This window comes from Ischnura elegans, chromosome 13 (genome assembly GCF_921293095.1).
Source record: "Ischnura elegans chromosome 13, ioIscEleg1.1, whole genome shotgun sequence".
In the NCBI taxonomy this organism is placed as follows: domain Eukaryota; kingdom Metazoa; phylum Arthropoda; class Insecta; order Odonata; family Coenagrionidae; genus Ischnura; species Ischnura elegans.
Genome location: NC_060258.1, coordinates 7689920 through 7702636, shown reverse-complemented (window position 1 = coordinate 7702636; position 12717 = coordinate 7689920). Strand labels below are relative to the sequence as shown.

At 40.8% G+C, this 12717-nt stretch overlaps 1 protein-coding gene across 4 annotated transcripts in view; it reads left to right on the top strand.

Annotated features, from left to right (window-relative positions):
* The window catches only part of LOC124170163 (gastrula zinc finger protein XlCGF57.1-like), a 32996-nt gene extending 21130 nt beyond the window's left edge, over window positions 1-11866 (top strand). For all 4 annotated transcript variants that reach the window (XM_046548866.1, XM_046548867.1, XM_046548865.1 and 1 more), the window contains one exon: window positions 7187-11866. In XM_046548866.1, the coding sequence (XP_046404822.1) occupies window positions 7187-8970 (1784 nt within the window). In that variant the 3' untranslated portion in view covers window positions 8971-11866. The remainder of the gene's footprint in view (window positions 1-7186) is intronic.
* Window positions 11867-12717: the final 851 nt, after the last annotated feature.

Genomic DNA, 12717 nt, shown 5'->3' with positions numbered 1-12717 from the left:
CGTTGGTGACAACAGTTTCTCCTGCATTCCAGCAGGCGTCTTTAGGTCGAAGTGATTATGCCGTGTTTTGGCCGCCGTTATATAGGCAGCCCAGTGGTGTAGGTTCGTCCTGATTGGTCGCCTTGCGGCCAATAGCGTAGGGGTATGGGGCGAAGAGTTTCTTCCATGTGCTGTGGACTGCGTAGCTATCCTCTCGATTGAAATTATGAGGATGTTTGGATATTTCAATCGCCTCTCGGATGATCCTAGGAAAATATCGATATTCTCTGGCGATAACTTTTGTTTCTTCCCAGTTAATGTCGTGTCCAGGTTCACTGAGAGTGTGCTCAGCCACAGGCGGCAGATGGAATTGTTTTTTTTCACCGCTCTTCTATGTTCTTGAATGCGGCACTTCACAGCTCTCCCGGTCTGTCCGATGTATGACATACCGCAACTGCATTCAATTTCATAAACTACTTCGTAGGCGTGAGGTGAGATACGGTCATTAGGAGTCGGAAACGAACACTACTGTCCATGTGGCCCAGGTTTCCCAACTGTCCTGGGCGCCTAATTTGCCTTGCCAGCATTCATGCTTCAAAGGCACGTCGTTCCTCTGGTGCGGGTCTCACGGTGTCAGTGTGCGCCGTGCGCCGTCTTAAGGAAGCAGCCTCGGCCTCTTCCTTGGTGGTAGGTTGGCTGCAATGTCCGTGCTTGCGATGGGGCGCTTGTGACGGTCCCATGGCCGCACGGTTATCTCAGCCAGCCTGCTGATTTCCCGGTGTGTGGAGTCTCCGGCTTTCTCGAAGAACTCCGTGGAGAGTCTTGGAAGTAGGACGTCCAGCGGCTCCAACTTTCCGTCTCGATGCATCTGCTCCACTCGGTCGTATCGGCCTCGGCTCAGGATGCATCGTAATGCGTTGTTTTGCACCACTTGGATTCGTTGGAGGGTCGATTTGGGCACTCCGGACCATACAGGAGCTGCGTATGTGATGACGGGCAGCACGTAGCTTCTGTATAGTTTCCATTTGGTGTCCATGCTGAGCACTGGCGGTTGTAGAATCGGCCGGAGCCGATTTAACGCCGCTTGTGCTTTTGCACGGGCACGTTCTGCCTGTCGTCTCCAAAGCAGCTTCCGGTCCAGCAGCACTCCGAGGTAGGTGACCTCAGACTCCCACGGGATGTGGACTCCATTCACCGTGACACGGCCAACTCCCTGCGACGCTCCTTGGGCAGACGGGTTGAACATGATGGCCTTGGTCTTGGTAGCGTTGACTCTTATCAGCCATCTTCGGTACCATTTGGTGACGTCGAAGATGGCTTCCTGTAGACCGTCTGCTGCTGCCCAGCCTTTCATGGATCTTGTCAGGAGCGCAGCGTCGTCTGCGTAGAGGGAAAGGATCGTGTTGCATCCGTGGTCCCTGGGGATGTCATGCGTGAAGATGTTGTAAAGAATTGGCCCGAGAACTGAACCCTGGGGAACGCCAGCATTGATGGGCTGGGTTCTGGATTCTGCCCCGAGCCAGTTAACGCTGAAGGTCCTGTCCTTCAGGTAGTCCCGGATGAGTCTGAGGATCCAGTCCGGGAAGTTGAGTCGGCTCATCTTCAGCAGGAGTCCTTGATGCCACACCCGGTCGAAGGCTTTCGAGATGTCGAAGAAAGCCCCCGCGACCGAGTGTTTCCTGTTGAAGGCGTCGGTGATGAGGTCCGTTGTCCGTGCCAGCTGCTGGACCGTTGAGTGCTCCTCGCGGAAGCCAAACTGCTCGTCAGGAAGGAACCCAGCTTCCCTGATGAACTCGCAGATAGGCCACCGTACGATTATCTCGAAGATCTTGCCGAAGCCGTCCAGGAGCGAGATGGGACGGAACTCCTCCGGACCGAGTTCGTGCTTCAATGGTGACTTCGGCAGGCAGGTAATCTTCGCCCTCTTCCAAGATGTCGGGAAGTATGATATCCTGATACAGCCGTTCAGGATGCTGGTCAGGTATACCGCTGCCGCCCTCGGTAGTTGCCGGATGATGGTGTTAGGAGTCGGAAGATGTTCTCTAGTCTTCTTAACAAAGTGGAAGCGTGTTGTAACGCCGAATTTTTTTTTTTTAGGATTCTCGCGATTTATTCACTGGTTCCAGCTACAAAGGGGATTGTCGCATAACCCGCTGCATTGGGCTTCTCCGTTTTAGGACTTGGTGTCTTATTCTTGAGTTTTATTTCTATCTTTGTGGTCCTTTTAAGGACCATGTCACTGTGATATCCATTGCTGGCCAGGGCCGTCACCAAATGTTGTTTTTCCGCGGAAAGTGAGAGTTGGTCAGAGATGGAGTATGCTCTGTGCACTAATGTCGAGATTAGAGCTGCCTTCTGAGTAGGGTGGTGGTGTGAGGAGGCGTGCAGGTATCGGTCCGTATGTGTCGCCTTACAGTAGACTCCATGGCCGAGTTTTCCATTACGTTTCTTCGTCACCAGTACGTCTAGAAAGGGTAGGCAGCCGTCCTTTTCCACTTCCATGGTGAACTTGATTGAATCATGTTGGTTGTTGAGGTTTCGTAGAAAATTCTCCAATTCTTGCCCTTAACCCATTAATGCCCAGACGTATCTTTAGATACGTCACACTTTAAAAATTCCTAAATACTCTGTGGTTTGTTGTTAATGCGATTTCTTTCCGTAATACGACAGAATAAAGTCTTTAAATGGTATACAAGAGATTTAGATTATTTAAGCCAATATTTGAAATTTTTATGCTTACTTACACATGGCTGGTCATGAACTACTCAGAAATCGCTACGCTATGGTCTTGTGAAAATTAAATTTTCACATAAACCATTGAGTTATCTGAATCCATTTTTTACCTGATTTATTTTAAATGTATAAGGAATATTATCTTTTTAAAGATATTCGTTTTTCTTTCAAGCTCATCACAAAACTAATCAGTAAAGTTTTGACGTATCTAAAGATACGTCTGGGCACTTGTGGTACTAAAAATTCAAGTTTTAACTCATAGGTATGTTTCATTCTATTTATTGATTAGATGAATAAGTAATAATTTTATAAACCTAATTATGCGATAGATCGAAGACAGTTTTATATTCCTGCCATTTCATGAAGTATAATATTAAACAATTAGGTAAATACAGCAAAACAGGAATTTTCTCAGAATTATTGTGCATCCTCATTTGAATTGTGATAAAGTACCTTCATTGGAAGCAGAAAATGAGTCAGTATTGGATTTCTGGAAATGCAAAAACTCGCATTATCAAGTTGCCTATCCTGGCACAGTAGCGGATACAGAAAAGAATTCAAGGGGGGCACAAAAGATATCTTGAGCTATCTTTACTTGTATCGTAATGAAAAATAATCAAGTCACGTGCAAAGTTTAGGAAAGTATTATTTAAAATGATTATAAACAAGGAATTATTATTATATATATTATATAATTATTATATATACTAGGCAATGCCATCTTATGATATGAAAGAGTTACAATTGTAGTTCTGCCCCGTTTGGCAATGTGGGTGGCCACGTAAGAGGGGGGCGTGCTCCCCCTTCGCCCCCCATATATATGTTTCTGCCACTGCCATGGCATTACTTGTATTCTGTATCGCCGACGGTGGAATGGATTGATTACTTTGTTTCTCGTTCAACTTTCCCCTGGCAATAATATCCAATTTGCAAGCCGGAAATCAGTGTACGAAATAAGCAACTTTGGTGAACATTGATAAAGAAACTTTGTACTACGCTCCATCACCAAAAACCCTGTACTTTGTATTCAAATTCGAGTCTCCGAAAGATATACCTGACATAAGGAGGAATCTGCGCTTTAAAGACTTTTCAACCGTCTCTTCTGTAAATACTTTTTTGTTACTTTTGTTGCACACCGCTTGCTATATAAGTCAAGAAAACAGCATAGGGGCTCCCATTTATCGCTGAGAAGAGAAGACGTACCTTAGTGATGGAGCAGAGGTGAAACAAATCTGAAATAGCTCTAACATCAGTGCTGTCAGCAGATAAAATTCAAGACAAATTTTATGATCAATTGTTAAAAAATGTTAGTATATTCTTAGTACGTACAAATCGAAGTGATTTATGAAGTGTTTGGAATATTGCCTCTCTCTGGTCACCGTCTACTTAGTTGATGGCTTTATCGGAGGTCATCTCCAGACTGCACCATCTAAATACTTTCTCAGTCAATGCGAAGGAACAGGTTTGAAGAAATGTTAAGGTTTCTGCATCTGGCAGATAATTATTATAATGGGAAGAATGATGGCAAGGATAGGCTATATAAAGTTCAACCTTAGTTTGAGGTTTTGAACTAGACTTTCAAAATTGTAAGCGCTGGAGAATACTGTTTGGTGGATGAATCATCCAACCTCTACTATGGTAGATATGGCTGCAAGCAATGTATTAGAGGGAAACGAGTAAGATTATGGTTAAAATTATGGTGTATTTTCGAATCAAGTCAACCTTTATCAAGCTGTAGCCAACCTTCAGAGAACAGATCTTGGTCAAGGAGATGTACTATTAGGACTAGTGGATTAGTGAAAATTACCACCAGGTACAAACATATCTGCTGACAACTTATTCATATCAGAATTGATTACTATTAGCATACATAAAAAAATGAAAACTCCTGTTTGTTATTGTTTCCGAAATGCCAGTGGCGATCGCGGACTACAATTCTCACATGGGTGGAGTGGATCTGTGTGATCAATTCCTGGCAAATTACCGGACAACAATTAGGAATAAAAATGGTGGTTCAAATATTTCAGATGAGACTTGCATGTATCAGTTGTACAGGGATGGATACGGTATAAAAAACTCTGATACAATATCAGACTGCTGTAAAATTTCAAAATGCAAATGTAAATTGTTCACGTTATAATACTATAATAATACTCAAAATTATATTCTTTGATGCATAATAATTCAAATTCAAGTATTAAAAACTACTGATGAAGGCATGGGTAATGAATTATATGGCAAAAACGTGCATAAACACAATTAAATGATAATGGGCATTTTTGACCCCTTAAGTGCCCAGATGTATCTTAAGATACGTGTAGGATTAAGTACTATGGAAATGTTAGAGATTTTTTAAAATATTTTTTCCCGCATCAGGTATGATGCCTAATCATAATTTAAGCAAAAAAAGTAAAATTTTTAGAAAAAAATCTTCTGGGCATTAATGGGTTAATGTGGCCTGATGACAAATGTGTCGTCCACGTATCGGATCCAGAGGGTTGGTTTCTTTTTGTAAGAAGTCAGCACTGAATTCTCAAATTCCTCCATAAACAGATTGGTGATCACAGGAGACAGTGGAGATCCCATAGCAGCGCCATCACTCTGTTCGTAGTAACGGCCATTCCACGAAAAGAATGAATTTGGAAGACAATGCTCCACAAGCCTGGTAAAATCTTTGGGTAATCCGTTATCGATGAGCTTTTCCATGATCTTGATGGAGTCGTTAATGGGTACGTTGGTAAAAAGAGACACAATGTCGAAGCTTACTAGCAGATCTCCATTCTTCACAGTAGTTTCTTGAAGACGTTCAATGAAGTGCGTTGAATTCTTCTCGAAGGATGACGAGTTTCCAGTGAAGGGTTGAAGTGCTTCTGCCAGGAATTAAGCCAAGAGCCCCTTCATTAGCCTCTACGGGGAGGAAATCTACAGGAAGACGAGGAGATTAGAGGCGCTTAGGAAGAGTAAATTAAAACTTCCCTCCACTACAAATCAGTTTAAAAATCCAAAATGCTCAAAAGAGCTTAGTAATTTTTAGAAGGTTAAATTATTTAAAACAAATACTAAATTTGGTTTAAAAATATTGGTAACGCAATAAGTTGTCCATGGACATATGTTTAGATAGAGATAGAGGCTCAAGTGCATTAGCAGGCATAAAGTAAGAGCACACCGTTGAGTTGTCTCCCAAATCTGAGTAATGAAAAACACAACGGTGACTCTACTCTAAAATGAAGCTGATAGACTCCAAACATTCTTATACTGTTCATAGCGTGGAAATTTTTTCCTAGTGTAGGCGCTGGCAGGAGAGGATTCTTGTGACTGCCCATAATGTTGCATCCCAACCCTTTAACTCTTTAGTAGGCAGGTGGGGCACAAAGGTGGGCGATAGTGTTTCAACCGTATGCCATTTATCATATGATGGCATATTATGCACCTGGTATTAGTAGCTGTACATCATTTAGTCCTCGAAAATATCACACAGTTTTAGTAATTGGCACATGGTTAGCATAATAAGAGCAAGAAAGGAAGCCGGTGTGACTTGGCCACATGACTTTGCCTTACGCCAGTGTAATTTTTTTTGTCAGCATTGCTTATAAATATGCAACAAATTTTGTATGACATTTCTCTGCATTGACGAGGACACAGTGTTTCACACATCTGAGTTACTGTTATGGGTACCTTGGCAAGTGACCTTCTTTATTGCCTCATCTGCATGGAAAGGTAGTGGGGGTGCAAGCGGCCTTGAGTTGGTGCTATAAGAGCTGAGGCGTCTGTGCAATCCTGAAATATGTAACCCCGATACGCCACCAAACGATTGTTTATCTCGATACAGTTAAGGATATTTGGTTACCCGATAGTTATTTTGGTTATTTTAGTGCTTTAAGCTTTAAATGTTTAATAGTTTTATGAAAAATAATTCAAGAATAATTAAAAAAAATATTTACAAGATGTTCGTCTGTAGTGCCACAAAATTTACGATTTTAATTTTTAATTGGTTGATTGAGTGATGTTTTAATGTACAAAATATTTGCCAATCATAAGATATTGAATTGAATAGTAAATTAATTTGTATTTTTTAAATATCTACCTTAGGACAATTCAAAATAAAGAAAATAGGTTTAAATCACAGTCTGCCATAAAAAGGACTAATTCTTAAAGTGGCCTGATTTTATTCTTCTTCATCAATTGTAGGTCAGATGTGTGGTGTGCATGTGTTTTGACTTATGTATTAATACGATGGGTTATAATGATTCCTGTTGCCTTAGACGTTTATATGTTTTGCGTTTCTTTCCCAATTTTTTCCCATCTATTCATTTTCGGTTTATTTTTGTTTCTGGTTTCAAGTCCAAGCAAGGCTAGATTTTAACCCAGTGAATTATGACTTTATTCATCCATTATATAACTTTTGAATAGTAGGTGTAGGAATCTTAGTTTTCATGTTTAACTATGATAGTTGTCATTTGAAATTCTTTTCTAGGGGTCCAAACAACCGATAGAATGCCCATTCAAACAACATCAACATCATATCTGCCTGCGGAGGGAAATTTAAGGAGTTATTCAAATGATGAATGCAATGGTACCACAGCGTTGGTGACACAAAGTGACATCAACGCTGGAGCATCCCTAGTAAAGACAGAAAGAAACCTGATGGATGAAGACTTAGAAAAATGTGGTGCTCTAGATACTGGCAAGAAAATACAAACAAATAGCTCAATTCCTGATAATAGACAATGCAATGTGAGAAACAACAAATCACATGAACTCAGTGGAACCGGAGGTGCAAAGACATTTTTTGGAGATAAAGGTGGTTTTGATGCACCAAATACTATGAATAGCCTTAGGAATATCAGAATCAATAGAGATGAAAGAAATGGCTGTGAGACCCTCGTGGGAGACAAGGAGGAGATGCCTAATTGCTCGCTCAACAATCCTAGGAGCAGTAACAGGTCAAACAAAAATTCATTTTGCTGCAGAGATGCATTCAACGACAAAAATGAGCTAATCAAACACACAAAAAGTCATTCTGTTGCTCATAATTTTGATGCTGTAGCAGAGTCATCAATCGCAGAGAAATCTTATTCGTGCTCAATCTGCAAAAAGTCCTTCTCTCTGCATAATGACCTTGTTTCCCACATGCGTTCACACACAGGAAAGAGACATTTTTCATGCAATGAGTGTGAAAAGTCTTTCTCGGATGAGAGCGCCTTGGTTAGACACGTACGCACGCACACGGGGGAGAAACCTTATTTGTGTTCAGTCTGCAACAAGTCCTTCTCGCGGTCTAATGACCTTGTTTCCCACATGCGTTCACACACGGGAGAAAGACCTTTTTCATGTATCGAGTGTAAAAAGTCTTTTATGAATAAGTACTGCTTAGTTCGTCATGTTCGTATACACACGGGAGAGAAACCTTTTTCTTGCAATGGGTGTGAAAAGTCTTTCTCGGATATGAGCAGCTTAGTTAGACATGTACGTAAGCACACGGGAGGCAAACTTTATTCTTGTGGCATATGCTCCAAGTCTTTTACTCGGAAACGGATCTTCAATGCACATATCCGTACACACAAGGGAGATAGACATTTTTCATGCATCGAGTGTGAAAAGTCTTTCACGAGCAAGTACCACTTAGTTCGTCATATTCGTACACACACGGGAGAGAAACCTTTTCCATGCAACGAGTGTGAAAAGTCCTACTCGGATGAGAGCGCCTTAGTTAGACACATACGCACGCACACGGGGGAGAAGCCTTATTCTTGTAGCATATGCTCCAAGTGTTTAACTGAGCGAGGCAGCCTCAATGCACATACCCGTACACACAAGGGAGAGAGACCTCATTCTTGCAACTATTGTGAAAAGTCTTTCTCAAATAAGAGACACTTAGTTTCACACATTCGTACACACACGGGAGAGAAACCTTTTTCTTGTACAATTTGCTCTAAGTCTTTTAGTGAGAAAGGCAGCCTCAATTCACACATCCGTACACACACGGGAGAGAAACCCTATTCTTGTAGCGAGTGTGAAAAGTCTTTCTTGAATAAGAGCCACTTAGTTACACATATTCGTTCACACACGGGAGAGAAGCCTTATTCTTGTACAATTTGCTCCAAGTCTTTTACCCAGAGAGGCAGCCTCAATGCACACATCCGTTCACACACGGGAGAGAGACCTTATACTTGCAACTTGTGTGAAAAGTCTTTCTCGAATAAGAGCCACTTAGTTAGACATGTACGTACGCATTCAGGAAAGAAACCTTTTTCATGAAACGAGTTTGAAAAGTCTTTCTCGAGAAAGGGCGACGTAGCGACACTTTTTCGTACACACTCGGGGGAGAATCCTTATTCGTTTAGAAGGTGTGATAATTGTTTTCCTGTGAGCAACTTTCTGGTTGGATACCTTCGAACGTACTCAGGAGAGAGACTTTCTTCATGCAGAATTTGCAAAAACAACATTCACTCTGAGGTGATTTCTCAACAGTCACGTGCGAAACAACACTGAGGAATGTTGTTATTCGTGCGGTGACAAAGAGAGCCTATTAAAATGGACATGTGTGCACACCCAATTGGATATTTATTTTTGCAACATCTGCAGCAACTGTTTCACTCGTAATACGACTTAGTTACATGTTCTTACACAAAGAGAAGATAAAACTTATCAATTTAACATTTGTTGTATATATTCTGATGTGAGTGCTTACCTTCACAGTCATATGCATGCTCACATGTAAGAGCAGCTATTTTTATGCAAAGCCTGCATCAATCCATCACTGCAAGGAAAGGCCTTGACCACCACATGTGTACATGAAAGGCTTTGAAACATTATTCATGCTAAGTTTGTGCTATTTATTTCACTTTTTGTTCCAACCTCTACTGCCACATCGTCACACTAGTGAGAGACATTATTCATGTTGTGTATGCTGTGATGATTTCACTCGGGTAAGTCACCTTCGTGGATGCAACACGTTTGCTCGGGGACAGGATAATTCATATAAATGTTACAAATGTTTCCAATTCAACATCATGCTAATATGCACCTAAGAGCCCAATAGTTAATTCTTGCCTACACATCGAGAAATGAATGATAGTTTAGTTCCAACAGGGATTATTGGCAATCTATGTGAATGCATGAAGAATGCACCAAGTCATGTATTTTTAGATTTTTTAAGTGAATATTGGAGGAAAGTAGTTGCAGAAAAGGGTACAGTCAGTCTGGCAGATTGGGATGAAGCAGCCTGCATTCCACATTTTTGATTGGAGACGACATTTATATTCACTCCAGGGTGTATTGCTCAAGGCCCAGCCTCTATAGTCATTTCATAAGTGGTTCTGAATTTTCATGGAATGTATCATGTGTCTTTTGATTATGCTTGGTTGAAATAATCAGTATTGTGTCCGCATATTATAAATAATGCGATATTATTGCATTACAATAGGCTCATGTCCGAGTTTGCCAATTTAATGTTATTTATTTTCATTCTTAAAATATTTGCAACTTTATTCATACTTTTTTGTTTTCGGTCGAGGCTGAGCTATAATCCACCGAGTACATCTGCTGTGTTGCGTATGTTGGGTAAAACTTAAGATATAAAGTTTAGTGGCCATATAAGAAAGTTAACTTGTCGAAAAATCAGTTGTGGACAAAAAGCGGCATGACCCCGAGCTGATATGAGTCTATCCCCGGCCAAGATAGGCTATCTAAATGATACATAAAGCCTGTGAAGATGCCGTGATTTGGCGTTGGGAGGCTTCCCCTATTTGTGCCTCACATCACCTGGGGGTGAAGGCAGCAGCTATTCTTCATATGAGTAAGGGTGGAGACCACAGTGGTCTGCACGGCGACCCTCGTTTCACTGCAGGCGTGGGAACATATACCTAAACAGCTGTAGTACTACAATGTGAAAGGCAAGGGAAACTGCCACTTTATTGTCCACAAGAGTCGCTGCAACTCCAACTTTAATTAACCATACATGATGGAATTCTCTCAGGTAAAACATGATGGAGTTGAGCTGGACCACCATTCTGATCTCCAGGAGGAGACTGCCCGAGAGGGTTAATTTGTCAACTGTGTTACAGTTATGACGCAAGGTACATGGAACGTGATATCACCAAGTACCTGCGGTAAGCTACAAAACATTATGGTGGGAATTCGAAATTTAAATCTCATGCTGAATATGTCTTTTTATTGAGTTAACTGCGAAAAACGTGGGCAGTTAAAAATTTCCATGGCAAAAATGATACGTTTAAAAATACAAAAATGTAGGTGTTGCAAACAGTCTCCCTTTTCTACCCTTTCCATCCCTAAACTTTTCTGTCATGTCCTCTCAACTTCAAGCTAAGGACGTCAACTCTTTGTCTAAGAGAAATACCTCTTAAATCCCTCCTAATTGTTTTCTAACTATCCCGTCAACCTTCAAAAATGTATTCTAAATATCTTTTTACTTCGAAAAATATGTTGCAGCATGTTTCATGCAGCCTTTACTGCAAGTCTTTTAATCAGAATGCTCATGATAATGAGCACAACCGTACACTTATCAGGGAAAAGCCTTAATCCTGCGAGTTCTGCTCTCTGACTAGTCCAACCATAACAGGCAGTATCATGCAACACAGGAGATCAACCTTACTCATGTTACATTCGCTGCCTGCTTTTTCTCTGAGATTTGCCTTGAAAGTTAAATATTAACACAGTTATTCTAATAGTTTGGCAGTCTAATTTATAAGTGTTAATCAACCTTCAAGATCATTACTCGTGATTGGCTGAGGGATTTTTTTGTTTGAAATCGTATGTTTACTTTCATTATGTTGTAGTGTTAGTAAACATCAAATATGATAATGTTTGATAACCTAATGCATACATTCTGGTATTTGTTCAATTGTGAAAACTATTCCCTTTTCTTTAACTGTAGAACATCACAATTCATGAAACATGAACCAAAAACGTCTATGTTAGCTATTCCTTTCAATTTTTTTGTCTTTGTTCCTCATACATTCATTTCTCTATTAATATCATTTCCATAACTATATATGAAGAACAAAATGGATAAACTGATCTATATGGTGATTGATACTCCTGGATTCCCTTAAATAATAGATAGAGGATATCCGTCATGATCTGATATGGCCTCTTGTGAATTATTTTGTAAATAAACCAATATTTGAAAATATCAAATTTTTTTGCCTTTTCCTATGCTAATTGTATGTTGTTATTTTTGTTTATCAATTCTCATCAATACTGAAAGCTGCCCTGTGTTACAAATTCCGTAAGTAATATGCTTTTTTCAGGTGAGGTTGTAGTTTGCATGTGCCACGGTTTATAAGTGGTATGGTTACCCATTTTCTACGTGTATTAAGTCAAATAGGGGGCGGGGGTCGCCGTAACGCTAGTAGTACTTAATTATGCCACTAGATGGCGAAACCGGTTCACTATTCTCGTACCTAGTTTGCAAACTTATCGCGTGGTGGCGCGTCGATAAAAAAAAAGCGACCGTCTCCTGGCCAGTGCGGACATTTCGTCATCGTATCGTCCGGCCGTCTCCTTGTCTCCGGAGACAATAACCGCTTCAGGGAGACGGTCTCTTTGGTTTCTGTAGACAGTCTCTAAGGATTCGGGGGAGCCAGTCTCCCGTGTGCTAGCTGGGGTGGTCCCACTGAGAAATGTTGGGAATTCCATTTCCATATTAATTTCGAACAATGCTAGAGTGTCTCCGATCCATTGGCAGTCAACCTCCTGACATCCCTTCGATAAATGAAGGTAGATTCAACGAAAATTTTACATTTTTAATACGTGGTCATGCAATGCTAGGACCCTGTCTTGAGATGACTTTATTTTAAATGTAATATTTTGCGTAAAGAATTTGTTTTATATTTTTTAAGCATGAGAAGCCCCAGGCCTAAGATGATGAATGCAAGATTTCTAGGCTGAGTATTTTCATTTGTTTGGTAAGTGGTGTAAAATAATATGTTTGCAACCAAACTTTTAGGTTTAAATAGGTCTTTTTTGCTTGGATTTCCATTG